Here is a 24,004-nt window from a genome sequence, read left to right as displayed (position 1 = left end):
GGGGGTCGTAATCCCCTGTTTATCTTCTTTATGTAGTTGTAGTTTAGACCCATTTGAATTAATTTTTTCACCATTTTGCATAAACACAATTGTGTTAATTTTGCAAAAAGAAAAGAAAAACTAAAACGCTTTGCCCCGGGAAAAATTGTTGGTTTTACATGTTTACCGCATTTTTTACAGTTTCACTTTTAAATGGCAAAAAATGTAAGCCATGAAACCTCTTTTATTATTTGAATTTATATTTTGATAGCTCAATTGTTATACTTAGCGTAAGTGCTATTGAGACAATCAAACAATTAATTTAAAGTTCAGGTTGTGTCTTTTAGGGCCAATGGGACAATCTTAGTTGGCTTCACACAAAAAAAATCTCTTAATAAATTCAAAAAATTAAAATATTTGAATTAAAGAATAGTTATTTATCGCATCGTATTATAAACAGCTTTCCTCGGATATAAAAATGTACAATTATAAAATTAATTAAATTTTTTTATTTACAAAACTGATTTTAATATTATGATTGTACATTTTTTATTCGTAGAAAACTGAATATAATATGATATCACAGTGGTCCTCAAGGCAAAAGAAGTTTGACAAAACCTACCATAAAAACATACTATATGGCCATCAAATATACACATTGGAGGGCCAGGAACTGATTTTCTTAAAATCATAGCTGTTCCTTCTTGGGGTTTATTCCATTTTAAAGTTAACAGACCAAATTCCCTAAAAAATCAAGGTTGTTTGTCACGATTTTGTTGCTTTGGATTCAAACCCTTATAACTTTGGCTGTATGAAAGACTCGTGAAAGCTAAACCTACCACTGGAAAGCCTATTGAATGACAATTTCAGACATAGCTTTAAATTTTTTGTAGCTTTCTTACTTTTTGCTCTACAAGGAAAATTGTAACCAAAGGGAGAAAATTTATTGATAAATCTATTCTCAGAAAGGCTTTCACTAGGGTATTTTGATATAAATTTTTCAGGATTTTTCTAATGTTCAGTGATTCTTTTGATGACAAATGCAAAAAATACACTTTCATACATTTAATTTGGTATATTTGCATTTTTTCTACCTTGTGCCAAAATATTTTTATAAAAATTATAAGTTGGTGTATATTTTTTTGTCCAAAATTGTACATAAATTTCAGGAATAAATATTAAGAACCATCAATTGCTACATTTTACATGTGTAGTTTTAAATTTCCTATATTTATGGTTGTGTAGGAGCCTCAAAAATGCTAAACCTACCATTGTAAAGCTTGTTGAACACTCTATCCAAATAAATCTACGACTTTAAAAAAAAATTGACTTAAAAGGCTTGCACAGGATTTATGTTAGGTGTAATAAATTTCACCAAAAATGTTTTCTTTCCTACAAAATTTGGAGTAGAAGGGAGGTTACAAAGCAGTAATAGTTATCACATGTCCTGTTTCAACACCAATCTATGGAGGGGGTGTGCCCCCCCCCCCAAAAAAAAAATGGTGCAGGGCTTAGGTGCCCCCCCCCTTTCCCCCCCTAAAAAGGGAGGGGGGTAACATTTTGATAGTTGAAAATAATGCAAAATTTAAAAATTTAAAAAAATATTTTTTCAAAACTCAACAAGATATAACATACCCCCCCCCCTGGCCCCCCTCCCCTACCCCATATCTATGGGGAATAATTCACAGTTGGGGGAGAGTGGGGGGTGTAAAAAGTGCATGAAAAGTGCTGAAATTCATTTTATTTTCCTAAAATATATTTACCCCAGGGTTAACACTTTTATGGGGTGGGGGGGTATTATCTGCTATATATCTTTTTTTTTTAAATTAGGGGGGGGGGATTTCAACCCCTCCCCCCACCTCCTTAGACATCTCTGGGAATTTTTTTCATCTTTTTTAACTCTTCTCCTTCTAAATTCTGGTAACTTCCCCCAGTTCAGAGGGTTTGGGTGGGGCTAACAATCCTTCCATAGAAAAAATCCTGCTCACGTTCAATCTGCACAAAGTAAAGACCAATTTAACTTTGGGCTCGGGAACGAAGTAGAGGTTAGAAACAACAATATGATGTTTGGCTGGGAAACCGCTAAAGGACTAGTCAGGCAGATGATTCTGAATTCCCGCAGACCAGCAAAAATTTGCACCTGGAATGTTTGGACATTGTTTCAGTCAGGCCAGAAAGAAAACATTTGCTGAGAAATGCTTAAAGCCAGGGTTGATATCCTGGCTATCACCGAATCAAGGTGGACAAATAATGGAGAGTTTAAACATCATTCTGGCTTGAAAATACTTTACTCAGGCCATATGAATGAGAATCATCAGCATATGAGCAAGGGGTGGCTCTTATGCTGACCAAGCAAGCAGAGCAGGCCATGATCAGTTGCCAACCCCATGGTCCAAGAATCATGGAGGCTTACTTCAAATCCTCAGATATAAACATCAATCTGAGAATTATAGTAGCATATGCTCTTACAGAACAAGCAGATACAGAGGTCAAAAACAAATTTTATGACCAGCTTGACTCTGTATTTAAGAATGGTCATAAAGAAAAGGACCTGACCATGCTCCTAGGAGATTTCAATGCTCAAGAGGGGAGTAATAATGAGAATTTAGAAGAAGTCATGGGCAAATATGGCCTAGGCTTAAGTAATGGCAAGGAAAATGACAATGGTGATAGACTTGTAAGTTTTTGTACTGAAAACAAACTTGTCATTGGTGGAACCATCTTTAAACACAAGAAGATTCATACTGCCACCTGGAGATCACCAGATCAAAGAACCTTTAAACAGATAGACCACATCTGTATATCTAGATGTATAAAAGGTTCTCTCCTTGATGTCAGGGTTGAAAGAGGACCATTCAGACTATTATCTTCCTGATAAAGACCTGTATAAGATGCTCAGCAGGGAAATCCAAAGAAGTGTCAGAATTGACAAAAAAGAACACTTGGAAAAACTTGCTATGCAAGCAGAAAATGCTGCTAATCAAAATAGAATGAAAGATGTCTATGAGATTACTAAGAGCATTGCAGGTAAAGTACACAAATCAGGATCACACATCAGGGACAAGGATGGTTCACTCCTTAAAACTGATGAAGATATTCCAAATAGATGGGCAGAGTACTTCACTGAACTGCTGAATCTTCCAGTTCCAGAGGAAGATACTGAGATTCCACCCTCAGATGCACTTGACATTGACTGTCAAGCGCCAAATCTATTGGAAATCAAAGAGGCCATTAAAAATTTAAAAAATAACAAGGCCACTGGACCTGATAACATACCAGCTTAGGTCATAAAAGCAGACCTAGATACATCAGCTGAGGCATTCCTACCTTTGATTACAAAGATATGGAATGATGAGTTATGCCCAGAGGACTGGAAGAATGGACATATCTCATTACTAGCCAAAAAAGGACACTTGACCCAATGCACACTGGTCCGAAAACGGAGATTTGGGTCAACAATTCGTTTTTAGCCGTTTTTTGGCCGATTTCGATGCCCAATACGGCAAATTGGGGATTTTAGGGGTCAGGGAGTCCATTTATGAGAAAAAAAATATATGACCTCGAAGGTCAAAGACCTTTAAAATGACCTTTAAAGTCTGATTTTGCCGTTCTTGTGGTTTAATTGGACATTTAGGGGGGGAAGGAGGTGTCCAATCAAGGCGACACTGAAATACGTTTTTATAGGGGATTGCATTAGCTAAATTTCATGTGAAGTAAAAATTTTTGTAAAATAAATTGGTTTTGCACCAGCTGAATTTCAAATTTTCGCCTTTATTTATAGTTTTAACCCATTTATATAAATATATATAAATATATATATATTATATTATTAAGACATACTTTTAAAAAAGAATTTATTTGATACTTTAAAGTCTTGCAAATTGTAATTTTTAATTAATGAAATATTTAAAATTATTAAAGCCCAAAAAATGTGTTTATGTTTAAATAGAAGCAGACGAACACACACACGAACGCACACACACGAACGCACACACACAAATGCAGACACACGAATACATAGTTTCGACCAATCAGAGGCAAGAGATTTTTCTTAATTGTCCAATGAGAACTCAGTATTTTGGCTTCGAACAATAAGAGACAAGGACCTTTGTTTCTACCAATCAGAGGCGAGATTGGCTATGCTAGATTGTGTAGGCAGAAGATTGAATTAATATATGTATGTTTTACGACACGCATATTATTTTTTTTTATAATGCACAAAACGAACAAAATCGGATGCCATATATATCGTGAAATATGAAGTTAATTACAATACCAACAAATTCTCTTTAATAAACATGCGCAAAACTCGGAGAATACTCACTAAGAAAATTTTGCCAAACTTACCCTTATCTTAAAAACTGAGAAAAAAAACCACATTTTTGCATTTTGTACCATTTTTTGTGTTATAAATAATTTTTGAACTTATTTAGGACTTATTTTAGTTGGACAATTTCCAACATGCGGATATTTGATTTTATCACATTTAAGCAAGTATAGCCAATTTATCAATGTCAACAATACCTTCTTAGATTTTAGGGTTCTGCAGCTTTGGCCCCAAATTATTTCAAAAAACATATTATCAACATGGGTTGATATTTAAAATAAAGGTGGCCCAGGATGTCTTTGAAGGCTGGCAGGTCAACTTTTGTCTAAATTGATGGGTAGGAAAAATTGAATTGTTGACCCCTCCAGACCAGTGTGCAATGTGGAAACCACAGAGGGATAATGCTTCTTTCAGTACCTAGCCGTATCCTTACTGAGCTCTTTGTAAACTTCATTGACTACAAAAAAGCATTTGATTCTTTAAACAGAAGATCTTTGATCTGGTGATCTCCAGGTGGCAGTATGAATCTTCTTGTGTTTAAAGATGGTTCCACTAATGACAAGTTTGTTTTCAGTACAAAAACTTACAAGTCTATCACCATTGTCATTTTCCTTGCCATTACTTAAGCCTAGGCCATATTTGCCCATGACTTCTTCTAAATTCTCATTATTACTCCCCTCTTGAGCATTGAAATCTCCTAGGAGCATGGTCAGGTCCTTTTCTTTATGACCATTCTTAAATACAGAGTCAAGCTGGTCATAAAATTTGTTTTTGACCTCTGTATCTGCTTGTTCTGTAAGAGCATATGCTACTATAATTCTCAGATTGATGTTTATATCTGAGGATTTGAAGTAAGCCTCCATGATTCTTGGACCATGGGGTTGGCAACTGATCATGGCCTGCTCTGCTTGCTTGGTCAGCATAAGAGCCACCCCTTGCTCATATGCTGATGATTCTCATTCATATGGCCTGAGTAAAGTATTTTCAAGCCAGAATGATGTTTAAACTCTCCATTATTTGTCCACCTTGATTCGGTGATAGCCAGGATATCAACCCTGGCTTTAAGCATTTCTCAGCAAATGTTTTCTTTCTGGCCTGACTGAAACAATGTCCAAACATTCCAGGTGCAAATTTTTGCTGGTCTGCGGGAATTCAGAATCATCTGCCTGACTAGTCCTTTAGCGGTTTCCCAGCCAAACATCATATTGTTGTTTCCAACCTCTACTTCGTTCCCGAGCCCAAAGTTAAATTGGTCTTTACTTTGTGCAGATTGAACGTGAGCAGGATTTTTTCTATGGAAGGATTGTTAGCCCCACCCAAACCCTCTGAACTGGGGGAAGTTACCAGAATTTAGAAGGAGAAGAGTTAAAAAAGATGAAAAAAATTCCCAGAGATGTCTAAGGAGGTGGGGGGAGGGGTTGAAATCCCCCCCCCCTAATTTTTAAAAAAAAGATATATAGCAGATAATACCCCCCCACCCCATAAAAGTGTTACCCCTGGGGTAAATATATTTTAGGAAAATAAAATAAATTTCAGCACTTTTCATGCACTTTTTACACCCCCCCCTCTCCCTCAACTGTGAATTATTCCCCGTAGATATGGGATAGGGGAGGGGGGCCAGGGGGGGGGGGATGTTATATTTTGTTGAGTTTTGAAAAAAATATTTTTTAAAATTTTGCTTATTTTCAACTATCAAAATGTTACCCCCCTCCCTTTTTAGGGGGGAAAGGGGAGGGCACCTAAGCCCTGCACCATTTTTTTTTGGGGGGGGGGGGCACACCCCCTCCATAGATTGGTGTTGAAACAGGACATGTGATAACTATTACTGCTTTGTAACCTCCCTTCTACTCCAAATTTTGTAGGAAAGAAAACATTTTTGGTGAAATTTATTACACCTAACATAAATCCTGTGCAAGCCTTTTAAGTCAATTTTTTTTTTAAAGTCGTAGATTTATTTGGATAGAGTGTTCAACAAGCTTTACAATGGTAGGGTTAGCATTTTTGAGGCTCCTACACAACCATAAATATAGGAAATTTAAAACTACACATGTAAAATGTAGCAATTGATGGTTCTTAATATTTATTCCTGAAATTTATGTACAATTTTGGACAAAAAAATATACACCAACTTATAATTTTTATAAAAATTTTTTGGCACAAGGTAGAAAAAATGCAAATATACCAAATTAAATGTATGAAAGTGTATTTTTTGCATTTGTCATCAAAAGAATCACTGAACATAAGAAAAATCCTGAAAAATTTATATCAAAATACCCTAGTGAAAGCCTTTCTGAGAATAGATTTATCAATAAATTTTCTCCCTTTGGTTACAATTTTCCTTGTAGAGCAAAAAGTAAGAAAGCTACAAAAAATTTAAAGCTATGTCTGAAATTGTCATTCAATAGGCTTTCCAGTGGTAGGTTTAGCTTTCATGAGTCTTTCATACAGCCAAAGTTATAAAGGTTTGAATCCAAAGCAACAAAATCGTGACAAACAACCTTGATTTTTTAGGGAATTTGGTCTGTTAACTTTAAAATGGAATAAACCCCAAGAAGGAACAGCTATGATTTTAAGAAAATCAGTTCCTGGCCCTCCAATGTGTATATTTGATGGCCATATAGTCCGTTTTTATGGTAGGTTTTGTCAAACTTCTTTTGCCTTGAGGACCACTGTGGATACTATACATGAGTTTTTAGAAAGGCTTAGAACTGGTTCTAATCCAGCGGATATAAATCGGTTTGGAAGCCATACTGGAAAACAAATTGTTCTAACCAAAGCAAATTGATATTGAATTGGTCTATTTGGTAGCTTGCAGTTGCACCCAGGGAGAAAGGACTGTAAAAGCAGAATTTTTCCAGTATGGCTTCGAAACCGATTAATATCCGCTGAAATAGAACCAATTCTAAGTCATACTGGCAAACTATAAAACAACTTTTGGTACTTTATTGAATTTTGATGGTTGGTGTTGAGTGTTCGAACGTTCAACCACTACTTTTATTGCAGAAGGGATATTTTTTGCATCATTTTGGGGATGTACATCAATTTATCGGCCTTTGTCGTATCACTCTAGATCCCTGCTTTTTAACAGCTTATAGATAGGCAGCAAGAAGAAACCGATGTAAGAAAAGGATAAAAGTAGTTTTTTTTTTAATTAAATAACAACTATATGAGATTAAGACATTTAAATAGTGAATATGGATTGTTTTAGTAGGATTTTTTTCCCATCAATAATAAGAAATCCATATAACCCTGAAAGTACAATTATCTGAATTGAGGCCAATTTTAGATAATTTTACTATTAGACATAGACAATATACAATTATAGAGACTTAGATAAATTTAGATTTTTATGCCTCAAGCCATTTAGAAAGTTAATAGAAGATAGTATAATACCTTCACACATAAAAGATAGAAACATAGCAATACATGTTTAATCTAGATAACTACCTGCCCAAAGTGGTGGGGACATTTTTCGTCAGCTAGCATATTGCATCTGTAGTTACTTATCTGTGTTTATATTTTCGATGCTATTAGCTTATATTCAAAGACCCAATTGAAAGTCAGCACAAGGTCTTCAACCTCTGGATAGTTCAAATATCTCGTAGCCCCTCTATTTTCTTACTTTAATTACATAAAAGTTAAGTAATTATTTATTTTTTATTTCTAGTCATTAAATATGTTTAGACTATAAAAAAAGTATATATATTTAATTTTTGTTTTCAAAGATTAATTCATTTTCCATTATATATCCCTGCATTTTTAAAATCTGCAAATACATAATTGCTATCTTAGACAATTTGGATTTCAGTGAAAGTGATTTGGTTTTCCTAGAAACATTGGTAGCACAACTACTCTTTAACTAAGGCATTTAATTAAGTACGTACGTTTGTCTTAATTATATCCTATTTTATGAATTAGTTAGGTTTTTTTGTCTGTATCTTAGAATTCGACAACTACTTAATCGATTGAGTTCTCCTTTTTCTAGAAGCTTCTTATAGATCTCTGGATGATTTAAGGCTATCAATTATTATATCTAAGAGTGTTTTAGGCTATTTTCATACTGTCCTCCTTCGAAAACATAGCTCCTAGATGCTAGGAGCTCAACCGCTAGTATTTAAAGACATAATATTTATTACTAGCGGATTCACCCCTAGCCTCAAGGGGTTATGTTTTCGAAGGAGGACAGTATGAAAATAGCCTAAAACACTCTTAGACATAATAATTAATAGCTTTAAATCATCCAGAGATCTATAAGAAGCTTCCAGAAAATAGATAACTCAATCTGTTCAGAAGTTATCGAAATATTAAGATACAGACACAAATTTCGTACTACTTTATAAACAACAACACTTTATAAACAACAACACCCCCCTTGAAATTAGAATTTTCACACTCTCAAGAAACCCACAAAAACTCTGTGAACGCAAGTGATTCCAAATTGTTATTGCTGCCCTACTGATGAAAATAGTTATCCTTGTTAAACTACAAATTGTCTTTTCATAATTAACAAATTGGAAGAGTTTTTAGATTTTGCATTCGTAGAAATATTTTAAAATAAATTGTCTTTTGATCATTTGCAAATTTTGATATTGTGCAAATAAAACGTTGCAGTGTAAAATTGGTAAAAAAGTAATTTAGGTAAAAAAGTAAAGTTTGTTTGGTTACAAACAGAAAATAGTTTTTCAAAAATCCAATAAAGAAAACTAACAATTCTAATATTCCATGTGTATACTGTATAGGGAGGGTCTGGACATTGGTCTGGTTTATTACACTAGTATCCAATGTTTTATAATAACTTTTCTTATTCGTTGGCTTGACAACTTTGGGGACTTTTACTGAATTTTGATTGGTTGGTTAATTTATTTGAGTATCTAAATGTTTCAACCAATCATTGTAATCTACAGAAAGGGTAGTTTTGTGCATCATCATTGAGAAGTACATCAGTTTATCGGCCATTGTCTTATCCCTTGTGTATAGCTGCAATGAAGTAGACAATATAGTATAAAGGGATAAGACAATGGCCCACAAATTGATGTATATCGCCAATGTTGAAACACAAATAACCCCTTCTGTAGATTAAATTAGTGGTTGAAATGTTTTAATGTGAAACTGTATTATAAAACCTTGGGGACTAGTGTGATGAGCAGCCCATTGTCCTCCCCCCTCTCTGGTTTGTGGCCTATTTATAGAAAAGCTAACAAAATAAATAGAAGGTTTCGTGATTAAAAATATAAAATTTATATTTCTAAGAGAGGTTTCGTGATTAAACTGTAATTTTTTTATTTGTTTTTTTTAGGTTGAGTTCCCCCCTAACATAGTTGATGCCCCTCAGGAGAAAGTGATCTCTCAAGCTCAAGGATATGAGGTAAGGACCATAGTGAAGCTTCATTTAAAACTTAAATTAGAACAGGACAGTAAAACACTATGGATCATTGAAAGAAAATGAAGTAGCAGGGTTTGCCATCTTTTCACAGTAGCCTTTGAAAGGTTAATTTACGTTAGGTAAATGTTAATGATTGTCCCGCTGGTTTAGTGCCCCCCAAAGGGGCTAGAATTAGGAGAAAAGCTACTCTGAAAATACGACGAAACCCGCTACTTTTTTTCTAACAATTTAAAGAGTCAATAAATATCAATTATATCGCTGGAATAACAAGCTAAACACATTTATAATTAGTAAATGTAGAGCATACAATTTTACGCAATTTTTTTATTAAAATTATTAAAAATCTGCCAAAAACAAGAAATATTGCTACTTCAGAGATGTATAGACAAACCCAAATTATGAAGAAGTAGAACTTCTGGAAAAAAGAATCTAATTGAGCAAGGAAATAAAGTAGAAATTGAATAAATTTTCTATGTATCTATCCATTTTCCGGCATATTCCCTAAAACCGACAATAATGATTTGAACATAGCCTCCTTCCTTTCGCTGACTTTAAAAATGTGTTTTCTTCTCTTTAGCAAGTTTTATTATTTTAAGCTTCCCTTATCATAATTTAATATAAAATTATATTCAAACATGCGTTTTTTTTTCTTCTCAAAAATAATTTTTTTCTCGTATTCATTCGAATCCGGTGGATAGGAACCGGTTCTCATCCATACGAAAAAACTATGTCTAGCATCGTATTATATCCAGCTTTCTACGAATATAAAAATGTACAATCATAAGATTAAAACCAGTTTTTTTAGCCCGTGCCTATGGCACTTAGGGCTAAAAAACTGGTTTTAATCTTATAATTGTACATTCTATATCCGCGGAAAGCTGTTTATAATACGATGCGAGAAATAACTATGATCCGCTTTCAATTCTTTGAAAATCACCTATTTTTCCTCTCTCTCTTAATCTTTACTCTCACACTGCAAGGAGGAAGGGGACATTGGGCTGTTTATTACACTAGTTCCCAAAGTTTCATACTAAAGCTTTCTTATCCGTTGTCTTACAACCTTAGAGACTTTTATTGAATTTAATGGTTGGTTCTTGAAGTTGATTGTCCAAACGTTTCAACGTCTAATTGTAATCTAAAGAAGGGATAATTTTGTGAATCATTATTGGAGATGTACATTAATTTATCGGGAGATGTCTTATCCCTTTAAATCCCTGTATTTTTGCTCTCTCTTAATCTTTACTCTCTCACTAGCAAACTCATTAAAAGTTGTGGGCTTATTAAAACTTGCTTGGAAGAAGATTATAGAGAGCATGGGGTGCCATAATGCATGGCAGGGCAGCCGCCATTTATTTTTAGCGGATTTTTTTTGTAGCCCCAGATTAAACTACAAATACCAAAAAAGCAAAATGTAATCTGACATCTGAATTAATATCCATTTTTTTTTCTGTAACAATTACAAGCGGCTACGCAACTATAAGCCTCTAGGGGCACTCATGAAGGCTGGGTAAGGACTAAGAGATATAAGTTTTCCGGAATTTTAATGTAGGGAGTAGATTAGAAATCTGCATCAAATTTTAAGGATTTTTTATAAAATTCGTTTTTTGTAAAATTCTTTATCTAAAAGCGGAAATACATTTTAAGTTAATTAATTTGGGTATAGTCCTTTCCATGACATCGCTCCATATGGGGCGATGATTTTCTATAGCTCCTTCAAGGAGCTATAGCATAGCCTCTTATCATATGGAGCGATGTGATAGCCCCTTTTAAGGAGCGTTCATATCGCCTCTTATGATAAGAGGCTATGCTATAGCTCCTTCATGGCCTCTTAATAGCTCCTTTGAAGGGGCGTTAATATCGCCTCTTATGATAAGAGGCTATACTATAGCCCCATGATGGCTCCTTCATAGCCTCTCCATCGCCCCTCCATAGTCCTTTACCTCCAGTGCCCCTTCATCGCTCCTTCATCGCCCCTACATCGCTCCTTCATCTCTCCTTCTTGAAATTTATATTAAATTGTACTTTGATGGCCCCTACATCGCCCCTACATCGCCCCTACATCGCTCCTTCATCTCTAATTCTTGAATTTTATATTACATTGTACTTTGATGGCCCCTACATCGCTCCTCCATCGCCCCTACATCGCTCATACATCGCCCCTACATCGCTCCTTCATCTCTCCTTCTTGAAATTTATATTACATTGTACTTTGATGGCCCCTACATCGCTCCTCCATCGCCCCTTCATCGCTCCTCCATCGCCCCTACATCGCTCCTTCATCTCTCCTTCTTGAAATTTATATTACATTGTACTTTGATGGCCCCTACATCGCTCCTCCATGGCCCCTTCATCGCTCCTACATCGCCCCTACATCGCTCCTTCATCTCTCCTTCTTGAAATTTATATTACATTGTACTTTGATGGCCCCTACATCGCTCCTCCATCGCCCCTTCATCGCTCCTACATCGCCCCTACATCGCTCCTTCATCTCTCCTTCTTGATATTTATATTACATTGTACTTTGATGGCCCCTACATCGCTCCTCCATCGCCCCTACATCGCTCCTCCATGGCCCCTACATCGCTCCTTCATCTCTCCTTCTTGAAATTTATATTACATTGTACTTACTTTGATGGCCCTTACATCGCTCCTCCATCGCCCCTGCATCGCTCCTCCATCGCCCCTACATCGCTCCTCCATCGCCCCTACATCGCTCCTCCATGGCCCCTACATCGCTCCTCCATCCCCTTACATCGCTCCTTCATCTCTCCTTCTTGATATTTATATTACATTGTACTTTGATGGCCCCTACATCGCTCCTCCATCGCCCCTACATCGCTCCTCCATGGCCCCTACATCGCTCCTTCATCTCTCCTTCTTGAAATTTATATTACATTGTACTTACTTTGATGGCCCTTACATCGCTCCTCCATCGCCCCTTCATCGCTCCTCCATCGCCCCTACATCGCTCCTCCATCGCCCCTACATCGCTCCTCCATGGCCCCTACATCGCTCCTCCATCCCCTTACATCGCTCCTCCATCGCCCCTACATCGCTCCTATATCGCTCCTACATCGCCCCTACATCGCTCCTTCATCTCTCCTTCTTGAAATTTATATTACATTGTACTTACTTTGATGGCCCCTACATCGCTCCTCCATTGCCCCTATATCGCTCCTACATCGCCCCTACATCGCTCCTTCATCTTTCCTTCTTGAAATTTATATTACATTGTACTTACTTTGATGGCCCCTACATCGCTCCTCCATCGCCCCTTCATTGCTCCTCCATCGCCCCTACATCGCTCCTCCATCGCTCCTACATCGCCCCTACATCGCTCCTTCATCTCTCCTTCTTGAAATTTATATTACATTGTACTTTGATGGCCCCTACATCGCTCCTCCATTGCCCCTTCATCGCTCCTACAACGCCCCTACATCGCCCCTATATCGCTCCTATATCGCCCCTACATCGCTCCTTCATCTCTCCTTCTTGAAATTTATATTACATTGTACTTACTTTGATGGCCCCTACATCGCTCCTCCATCGCCCCTACATCGCTCCTCCATCGCCCCTACATCGCTCCTCCATTGCCCCTACATCGCTCCTCCATCGCCCCTATATCGCTCCTACATCGCCCCTACATCGCTCCTTCATCTCTCCTTCTTGAAATTTATATTACATTGTACTTACTTTGATGGCCTCTACATCGCTCCTCCATCGCCCCTATATCGCTCCTACATCGCCCCTACATCGCTCCTTCATCTCTCCTTCTTGAAATTTATATTACATTGTACTTACTTTGATGGCCCCTACATCGCTCCTCCATCGCCCCTACATCGCTCCTCCATCGCCCCTATATCGCTCCTACATCGCCCCTACATCGCTCCTTCATCTCTCCTTCTTGAAATTTATATTACATTGTACTTACTTTGATGGCCCCTACATCGCTCCTCCATCGCTCCTTCATCTCTCCTTCTTGAAATTTATATTACATTTTACTTACTTTGATGGCCCCTACATCGCTCCTCCATCGCCCCTACATCGCTCCTACATCGCTCCTTCATCTCTCCTTCTTGAAATTTATATTACATTGTACTTTGATGGCCCCTACATCGCTCCTCCATCGCTCCTTCATCTCTCCTTCTTGAAATTTATATTACATTGTACATACTTTGATGGCCCCTACATCGCTCCTCCATCGCCCCTACATCGCTCCTTCATCTCTCCTTCTTGAAATTTATATTACATTGTACTTTGATGGCCCCTACATCGCTCCTCCATCGCCCCTTCATCGCTCCTTCATCGCCCCTACATTTTTCCTTCATCTCTCCTTCTTGAAATTTATATTACATTGTACTTTGATGGCCCCTACATCGCTCCTTCATCGCCCCTAAATCTCTCCTTCTTGAAATTTATATTACATTGTACTTACTTTGCTGGCCCATACATCGCTCCTTTTCCAAATTTATATTACATTCTACTTTGATGGCTCCTACATCGATCCTTTTCCAAATTTATATTACTTTGTACTTTGATGGCCCCTACATCGCTCCTTCTCCAAATTAGTATTACATTGCACTTTGATGGCCCCTACTTCGCCCCTTCATCGCCACTCCATTGCTCCTTCTCCAAATTTATATTACATTGCAACTTGATATCCCCTACATCACTCCTCCATCGCCCCTACATCCCTCCTTCCTTAAATTTGCAATACATTGCAATACATAGATGGTAACTAAGAAGAAAACAAAATAAAAACTTAATATATTTTTAATATATTTATATGGCCCCTACAACGCCCCTTCTACAAATAAAACATCATTTTACCTTATCTGAAAAAAAACATAAAAAAACAAAATAAAAAACTCAATATATTTTTTTAATATATTTATTAAGTAATCTATTCAAATGAGTAATCTAACATTGCAATTTAAAATAGAGGTCATAGATACAAGGAGAAGCTGCTATAATACAAGGTAGAATGTCAGTCTGTCTATCCATCTATCCATCTATTCATCTATTCATCTATTCATCTATTCATCTATTCATCTATCCATCTATCCATCTATCCATCTATCCATCTATCCATCTATCCTTCTATCCATTTGTCTGTCTATCCATCTATATATCTGTCTGTCTGTCTGTCTGTCTGTCTGTCTATCTGTCTGTCTGTCTATCCATCTATCCATCTATCCATCTATCCATCTATCCTTCTATCCATCTGTCTGTCTATCCATCTATCTATCTGTCTGTCTGTCTGTCTGTCTGTTTACGTTTACTTCAAAGTTTAGTTCCTAGCTGCTAGCAGCGGCCGACCCGACCCGACAATTAAACGAAGTGTACACTTCATAGACAAATAATACATCGATTTTTAGATTAATTTCTATGACCATAGACAACTTAATATTTTTCTTTTTGCTAATTTTACTTTGAATAAACATAATTTGTAAATAAAATAAAATTTACTGTTTTTCTTTTAAATATCTTGTGGACTTTAAATGACTATTATTTTTACATAATTAAATACCAAATTTCATATAATTGACTGGATCTCTCCTGCTTATAAAACATTAAATTTGTGGTTGATTTTGACGCAATACCCTAGTTGTAAAGTAGATATTCTAAATTAAATCCCTTAAAATCTAACCCCAAGAAGTGATTTAAATATACCTAACTAAAATAAATATTAACTACTTAACAAACCATTAAAATGGAAATTTGAAGAAGGAGCGATGTAGGGGTGATGGAGGAGCGATGTAGGGGCCATCAAGTTGCAATGTAATAAAAATTTGGAGATGGAGCAATGGAGGGGCGATGGAGAGGTGATTGAGTGGCAATGTAGGGGTCATCTAAGTGGAATGTAATATAAATTTGGAGGAGCAATGAAGGGGCGATGGAGGAGCGATGTAGGGGATGTAGGGGCCATAAAAGTACAATGTAATATAAATTTGGAGAAGGAGCTATGAAGGGGCGATGGAGGAGCGATGTAGGAGCGATGTAGGGGCGATGGAGGAGCGATGTAGGGGCCATCAAAGTACAATGTAATATAAATTTTAAGAAGGAGAGATGAAGGAGCGATGTAGGGGCGATGTAGGAGCGATATAGGGGCGATGTAGGAGCGATGTAGGGGCGATGGAGGAGCGATGTAGGGGCGATGGAGGAGCGATGTAGGGGCGATGGAGGAGCGATGTAGGGGCGATGTAGGAGCGATGAAGGGGCGATGGAGGAGCGATGTAGGGGCCATCAAAGTAAGTACAATGTAATATAAATTTCAAGAAGGAGAGATGAAGGAGCGATGTAGGGGCGATGTAGGAGCGATGAAGGGGCGATGGAGGAGCGATGTAGGGGCCATCAAAGTACAATGTAATATAAATTTCAAGAAGGAGAGATGAAGGAGCGATGTAGGGGCGATGTAGGGGCGATGTAGGAGCGATGTAGGGGCGATGGAGGAGCGATGTAGGGGCCATCAAAGTAAGTACAATGTAATATAAATTATAAGAAGGAGAGATGAAGGAGCGATGTAGGGGCGATGTAGGAGCGATGAAGGGGCGATGTAGGAGCGATGAAGGGGCGATGGAGGAGCAATGAAGGGGTGATGGAGGAGCGATGTAGGGGATGTAGGGGCCATAAAAGTACAATGTAATATAAATTTGGAGAAGGAGCGATGAAGGGGCGATGGAGGAGTGATGTAGGAGCGATGTAGGGGCGATGGAGGAGCGATGTAGGGGTCATCAAAGTACAATGTAATATAAATTTCAAGAAGGAGAGATGAAGGAGCGATGTAGGGGCGATGGAGGAGCGATGAAGGGGCGATGGAGGAGCGATGTAGGGGCCATCAAAGTACAATGTAATATAAATTTCAAGAAGGAGAGATGAAGGAGCGATGTAGGGGCGATGTAGGAGCGATGAAGGGGCGATGGAGGAGCGATGTAGGGGCCATCAAAGTACAATGTAATATAAATTTCAAGAAGGAGAGATGAAGGAGCGATGTAGGGGCGATGTAGGAGCGATGTAGGGGCGATGGAGGAGCGATGTAGGGGTCATCAAAGTACAATGTAATATAAATTTCAAGAAGGAGAGATGAAGGAGCGATGTAGGGGCGATGTAGGAGCGATGAAGGGGCGATGGAGGAGCGATGTAGGGGCGATGTAGGAGCGATGAAGGGGCGATGGAGGAGCGATGTAGGGGCCATCAAAGTAAGTACAATGTAATATAAATTTCAAGAAGGAGAGATGAAGGAGCGATGTAGGGGCGATGTAGGAGCAATGTAGGGGCGATGGAGGAGCGATGTAGGGGTCATCAAAGTACAATGTAATATAAATTTCAAGAAGGAGAGATGAAGGAGCGATGTAGGGGCGATGTAGGAGCGATGAAGGGGCGATGGAGGAGCGATGTAGGGGCCATCAAAGTACAATGTAATATAAATTTCAAGAAGGAGAGATGAAGGAGCGATGTAGGAGCGATGAAGGGGCGATGAAGGAGCGATGTACGGGGCGATGGAGGAGCGATGTAGAGGCGATGGAGGAGCGATGAAGGGGCGATGGAGGAGCGATGTAGGGGCCATCAAAGTACAATGTAATGTAAATTTCAAGAAGGAGAGATGAAGGAGCGATGTAGGGGCGATGGAGGAGCGATGAAGGGGCGATGGAGGAGCGATGTAGGGGCCATCAAAGTACAATGTAATGTAAATTTCAAGAAGGAGAGATGAAGGAGCGATGTAGGAGCGATGAAGGGGCGATGGAGGAGCGATGGAGGAGCGATGTAGGGGCCATCAAAGTACCATGTAATAAAAATTTCAAGAAGGAGAGATGAAGGAGCGATGTAGGAGCGATGAAGGGGCGATGGAGGAGCGATGTAGGGGCCATCAAAGTACAATGTAGTATAAATTTCAAGATGGAGAGATGAAGGAGCGATGTAGGAGCGATGAAGGGGCGATGGAGGAGCGATGTAGGGGCCATCAAAGTAAGTACAATGTAATATAAATTTCAAGAAGGAGAGATGAAGGAGCGATGTAGGGGCCATCAAGGAACTCAGATATATATATAAAATCGTGAAGGGGCCATGAAGAGGCGATATTTTATTAAATAGCCCCTTGGGATAAGAGGACATATCATTACCTCTTTAGAAGGAGCGATTATGGAGCGATAAAGGATCATTTAATCGCCTCTTAGGGCAAGGGGCTATCAAATCGCTCCTTTCAAGGAGTCATAACATCGCCTCTTGTTATAAGGGGCTATTAAATCGCTCCTTTCAAGGAGCCAATACATCGCCCCTTGTCATAAGAGGCGATCAATTAAAATCATCGCCCCATATGGAGCGATGTCATGGAAAGGACTATACCCATTAATTTTGACCAATAGGATAGGTGGATTTTAATCTACCTGCGCTCTAATTGGTTGAATGATGTACGACATCCAATCAGAGCGCAGATTTTTTAAATCCACCAATCACGGATGCCAAAATTAATTAACTTAATTTGTATTTCCGCTTTTAGATAAAGAATTATACAAAAAACGAATTTTTTAAAAAATCCTTAAAATTTGATGCAGATTTCAAATCTACTCCCTACATTACAATTCCGGAAAACTTATATCTCTTAGTAAGGACCCCTCTCACCCTGCCCTACAAATTTTAAGTTAAAAAAGTATAAAAGAGTGTTGTGGGAAGTTTTTGGGAGGGTGGAGATAGTTAAAAATAATCCTTAGGCCTATGAGAAGCTTCATTGTAAAGGAGAACCATACCTGTTCAGCGGTTAGTGAGATCCTTCGGTACAGACAGACAAACAAACAAAAAGACAGAGATCCTGTTACTTTCATACATGGATAAGCTTGCTTGCTAAGGCATAATTAATCACAGGAAAATTGATTGAAAGATTAAAATAACAAAATTTATTGTATACTTTTTTCATTGGCCGCGACTGCTTATGCCTCTTTCATAGTACTATCTTAGAATAGTGAATGAATGAACGTAGATAGTAGATAAATGATAAAATAGGGATAAAATTCTACATCTTTTCATCATATTATATTATCCACATATAAGTATAACAGTAACAGTATGTGCACAGAAGGATCTCGCTAACCACTAAACCGATATGATTCTCCTTTACAGGGTAGATTCTCTTAGGTCCTTGGAAGGTTCATATTTTTTGGGGGGAGGGTACCACTACGTGACTACATTCCCAAGAGAAAATGCCCTTTGAAAAAAAACTTCTTTTAACACTTTATGAACCAACCTAACAAATTCATTAAAAGTCCCCAAAGTTGTTAAGTCAACGAATAAGAAAATGTTAATGTTATTATAGGACTTTGGGACTAGGGACTATTGTAATAAACAGCCTATTAATCCTTCTTTCATTGGGTCGTAACAATACCAACAAAAATCTTAAAAACTAAAATTTGTATATGAATGTCAAATACCCTAATTTTCATATTTTTCAGACTGGTAACACATTGGTGACTAGATAATGGACAACCATTATTTAGTCTAATACAATTTCAACCATGATATAGGAGGATAGGCAATGTTATGTTATCTATGGTCGTCCACGTTCTTAGGATTAGGGAACGGCTTTAATGCAATCCCGTAGGGGTATATTAGATTTGAATATTAGATTTATATATTAGATCAAATATTGTTAGGTTATATATGTCAGGTTTTCATAGAGATAAATTCTATATATCTCAAAAGTGGTGTGCAAAAAATTTGCATAAAGTTTGTCCTTTTTACTTTATTATAAGGATGATTAATCTTATGTACATATTAAATAACTTTTTTGTTTTTAGGTTTTGTTGACTTGCAGTGTTGAATCATTCCCCGCTGCTGAGATTGCTTGGATTCAAGGAGACACACAGGTCTGTATTTATTCAGTCTTGTTACTACTCTATAATTCACTTTGTCTCTCCGTCCGTCTGTCTGTCTGTCTGTCAGTTATTACCAGCAGCTGAGATTGCCTTGATTCAAGGAGAAACACAGGTCTGCATTTCATTGTTCTTGTTATTACAAATACCACTTTTTAGTAGCGAATCTACACTATTATTCACTTTGTACGTACGTCACTCAGTACATAACGATATGGAGAAAATGTGAATTTCTCGCTAATTTGTGAATTTCTAGACTAAATATTTTTGTTGTGAATATACCTTATAATTCTTAGTTCAACCAATTCTTTGATTTCACAACATTATCATTGCATTGGTGTTCTCAAAACCCTCCAGTAGAATAAACCTAAAAGGATTTGGACTTTTCCCTCCCTAAAGTATAATTTTTTCTTAATTTTTGTGGCTTATATATAGGACCTTAATTAATTCAATGAATTTTCTGTAGAACCCTTTTAGATATATATAAAATACTAACACCATTTCTAAATGAAACCAAATTGAAACATATTTTTAATTCTTTAGATTGTGGACAGTCCCGAATATTCAGTATATCGTGGAACTGGAGTTGATGGTCTTGTATCTACCTATCTCAAAATTAAGGTTTGTTCCATTTACGTAACCTAACATTATATTATTGATAGCGGATGCGCCCCTAGAATCCAAGGACTCTGTCTTCAAAGGGCTATTTTAAGGCAAAAACATCCCAAGGCTTAAATCTAAAAATGAAACAGCCGTTAACCACCCCGGGACCTGTATGAAGATTCTGTAATTATCGAAACTTAAGCTTAAGACAATAAAAACCTGACTACCTTATATAATAGAAAATTATAGTATCAAAGGTTTCGTGATTTTAAATAAGTTATTTTATATTATTTTTTTTTTATTTTTTTATGATGAATATTATGATTGTATTTTAATATTCATAGAAAACTGGCTATACTATGTTACATTACATGATTTTTCAGTATAACTTAAAACTGGTTTTAATCCAGTGGATATTTATCGGTTTCAAAGACATAGTGGAAAAACAACTATTCCCAATAGAAAATAGATTGATTTTGAAAACCTTTTTTTTCCAGAGGATGCATGCAGAATTAGAAGGAAACTACCAGTGCAAAGCTGCTAACAAATTGGGTCAGGCTTCCATCACTTACACGGTAAGGTAATTTACCCATCTGTATATCTTTCTCGCCTTTTCATAATACTCTAAAAGTCAAAACACGTTTTTAATAACCTTAATTGTGGCTGTCTCAGACTTTGGGGACTAGAACAAATGCAACTTTTCTTATTTTGGCTTATTTGAAAAACTTTGGGGACCAGTGCAAAGAATGCCGCTAAAACAATTCTTCCCAAAGCAGACAACTGAACTGAACTAACAAAAACAAATACTAGCAGACTATTTAAGAAAATTAAAAACAAGTTTATTTTGGTTTGTAATCAAAATAGTTTTCTTTTAAGAATGGGTGGGATAATCAGAAATTTATAAATGATGACCTATCGGTCCATCATTTATTCCCTTGGGTAAGAAATATTCATTCCTAAACAAAAAACTGGACAGGAATATCATTCTCATTTAAATAAAAAACTCATTTTTTTATGCTAAAATGTGGTTTAATTTTGGTTTTTAATTTTCATTTATTTCCCGGCTATGATCATTTATATCCCTGATATCAAGTTTCTTTTAATAATTAATAAAAATTCTAAAATCTTCCAAAAAAAAATTAAAAATCTTCTAAAAATGACTACCTCCGGGAAATAAATGACTACCTCCGGGAAATAAATGAATATTTACATCCACTTTTTAAGGGGTTGTTTATATGGGAATGCATTGTGACAATTCTGTAATTAGCCATTCTATTCAACCCCTTATCAAATCTAAAAACAAACCCCTATTTTGGTATTATTTTAGAATAAACCTTTAAGATAAATTACAGACTATTCACAGGAAAATAAGATAGTATAATGTAATGTTAAATACTTTTCTTTCAATGTTGAATCACTTCTGATTATCCAAATCTATTAAAGATTTATATGTATATTAATGTCTGGTTAAGAAGATATTGATTAAGAACTCTAAATTAAGTCAAATGCCCATTGTCCCAACTCTATATCCTGATAATTATATCTCACTTTACCTACATAATATTATACTATATATCTATTTCAGGTTAAACAGGGCTGGGATGTGAACTGTGATGTAGGAAATTGTGAAAGAAACTCGGCTATACAAACTACTGCAACTTCAATGGCCATCCTTTCCCCCCTGATGGCTTTCTTATACACGTAGACACAAGACTTATTTTAGTGGCTGTTTCCTATACATGATTTGTTGTCCAGTATGGCTTCGAAACCGATTAATATCTGATCGATTAGAAATGGTTCATAGTCGTACTGAAAAATTATGTATACCATCGTATTATATCTAGTTTACTATGAATATAAAAATTTACAATCGTAAGATTAAAACTAGTTTTTTAGCCCGTGCCTTAGGCATCTCAGGGCTAAAAAAAATTGTTTAATTCTCATAATTGTACATTTTTATATCCGCGGAAAGCTGTTGATAATACGATAAATAAATAATTATTATCTTGACAAAAAATGCTTGAAAATAAATTTTTCAAAAATCTAGCAATTTTTCAAACCTTAAACCTAATCTTAAAAAATAAAATGAAAGACTAAGAATAAAAGCATTTTTATTTTAAACTTAATTGATCTTCTTAAATTTGCCATGATTTTGCCTAAAATTTTATTTCTTTTAAATTCTCATTAAAATTGGCATTTAATCGTGTCATTAATACAGTGATGATTAAAAAAATTAAAGACAAAGTGATAAAACGGAGACTTGTAATTAAGAAGAGAAAAAAACAAGAAATTATTGTGACAAAAAATCACACAAAAATCTAAATAAATCCAGTGATTAAAAAATGAATAACAATGTAAACTAGTAGATTTTCTATGTTATTTCTATGTATTTATAATTTTTAATAAAATAGGATGTTTTAATAAATATACATTTGAGGTGGATTCTTAAAAAAAAACTTTTAAGCTCAATGCCTCACTTAAATTAGTGAGGCTCGCTAACAATGTTTGTGAAAATCCTCCAAAATCGCGCAAAAAATCTACAAAAACTAAACAATATATTATGTTAATAACTATTTTATGATTTTATTTAATTTTTGTAGATTTTTTTATGCGATTTGGGGGATTTTTTACAAAATTTTTTAGCGAGCCTCACCAATTTTAGTGAGGCAGTGAGCAAAAAAGTTTTTTAAGAATCCACCGCTGATTAGGAACGCTTTAAGGAGACATTTAGTTTTTAATCAATTCTCAATCTTTTTGTAAAGAAGCAAAAAAGTTTTCAAAATTTTTTTTTTAAAATGTCTAATTTTAAACAATTTAATATAGCTTTATAAATGGCGTCTTGTGACCTAGAAAAAGGAAGGTTGTATTTTATACATAAAATAGACTAAAAAAAGACTTAATATTGAATATTTCAAAGCTTAATAATATTTGTTAAACAATCAATTTATAATTTTACTCTTAGAAAATGTTTTATATGCTATACAATTGTCGTACAATTTGTACTTTGTGAACCCATTTTATTAATTATTAAGTCATGTATTTATGAAAATACAATTTATATGTTAAATGTTTTGTTTAATTCAAGCTGTTGACCATTGTTGAAAAATCCAGAGATCTAAAAGGATAAGGATAAATGGCCGATAAATTGATGTAAATCACCAATAATGATACACAAAGTTACCCTTTCTGAAGATTAAAATAAGTGGTTGAAACGTTTGAGCACCCCACTTAGTGAATAAATGAATTAAAATTATTAAATCTCCAAAGTTGTTGAGCCAATGAATAAGATAACGTTATTACATTTAAAACTTTGGGGACTAGTGTAATAAACAGCCAATTGTCCTCTAAGAAAACCAAGTAAAACAAAATCCATAAAAACGAAGTTCTGAATTTTGAAATGGAAGGAAATACGAACATTAACACTTGTAGAGTCTTAGAACTAAATAAAAAAAAAATTGTAAGTATATTTGTTACAAAATTTCTTAATTAAATTTTACTGTTTAAGGGCATATTTATATTCTAAGGACTTGGTTATAGAGAAACTTCGCTTAGAACATTGTACCTTGTTGTAATAGGAATCAGTATTCCAAAAAAAAGATAAATCGGATGGTTTTAAAATACAAAAATATGTTGTCAAAAAAAAAACAGTATGTTTAAAATGAACATACGGATTTTCTGGTAGCGATAATAGTATTTCTAATAGTACCTAACTGCTATAAGAATTATCATGCAAAGTTTGAAATCAGTAGAACAAATCTAACCTGTATAAATTATCGAAAAGAGCTAACCGTTCTGGACGGACGGACCGACTCTAATTGTAGAAAGGTTTTGGTTTTAAAAATTTACAAT

At 36.0% G+C, this 24,004-nt stretch overlaps 1 protein-coding gene across 2 annotated transcripts in view; it reads left to right on the top strand.

The window, feature by feature from the left end:
• LOC145323944 (lachesin-like) overlaps positions 1–23,222 on the top strand; it is a 56,091-nt gene extending 32,869 nt beyond the window's left edge. For both annotated transcript variants that reach the window (XM_080166556.1, XM_080166558.1), the window contains 5 exons: positions 9,603–9,671; positions 19,478–19,546; positions 20,096–20,173; positions 20,653–20,730; positions 21,741–23,222. In XM_080166556.1, coding sequence (XP_080022682.1) covers positions 9,603–9,671; positions 19,478–19,546; positions 20,096–20,173; positions 20,653–20,730; positions 21,741–21,860 — 414 coding nt within the window. In that variant the 3' untranslated portion in view covers positions 21,861–23,222. The remainder of the gene's footprint in view (positions 1–9,602; positions 9,672–19,477; positions 19,547–20,095; positions 20,174–20,652; positions 20,731–21,740) is intronic.
• Positions 23,223–24,004: the final 782 nt, after the last annotated feature.

Source organism: Acartia tonsa, chromosome 7, assembly GCF_053477335.1.
Source record: "Acartia tonsa isolate MP-2025a chromosome 7, ASM5347733v1, whole genome shotgun sequence".
In the NCBI taxonomy this organism is placed as follows: Eukaryota; Metazoa; Arthropoda; class Copepoda; order Calanoida; family Acartiidae; genus Acartia; species Acartia tonsa.
Note: the sequence above shows the minus strand (reverse complement) of the source record. Positions and strands in the feature narration are given on the sequence as shown.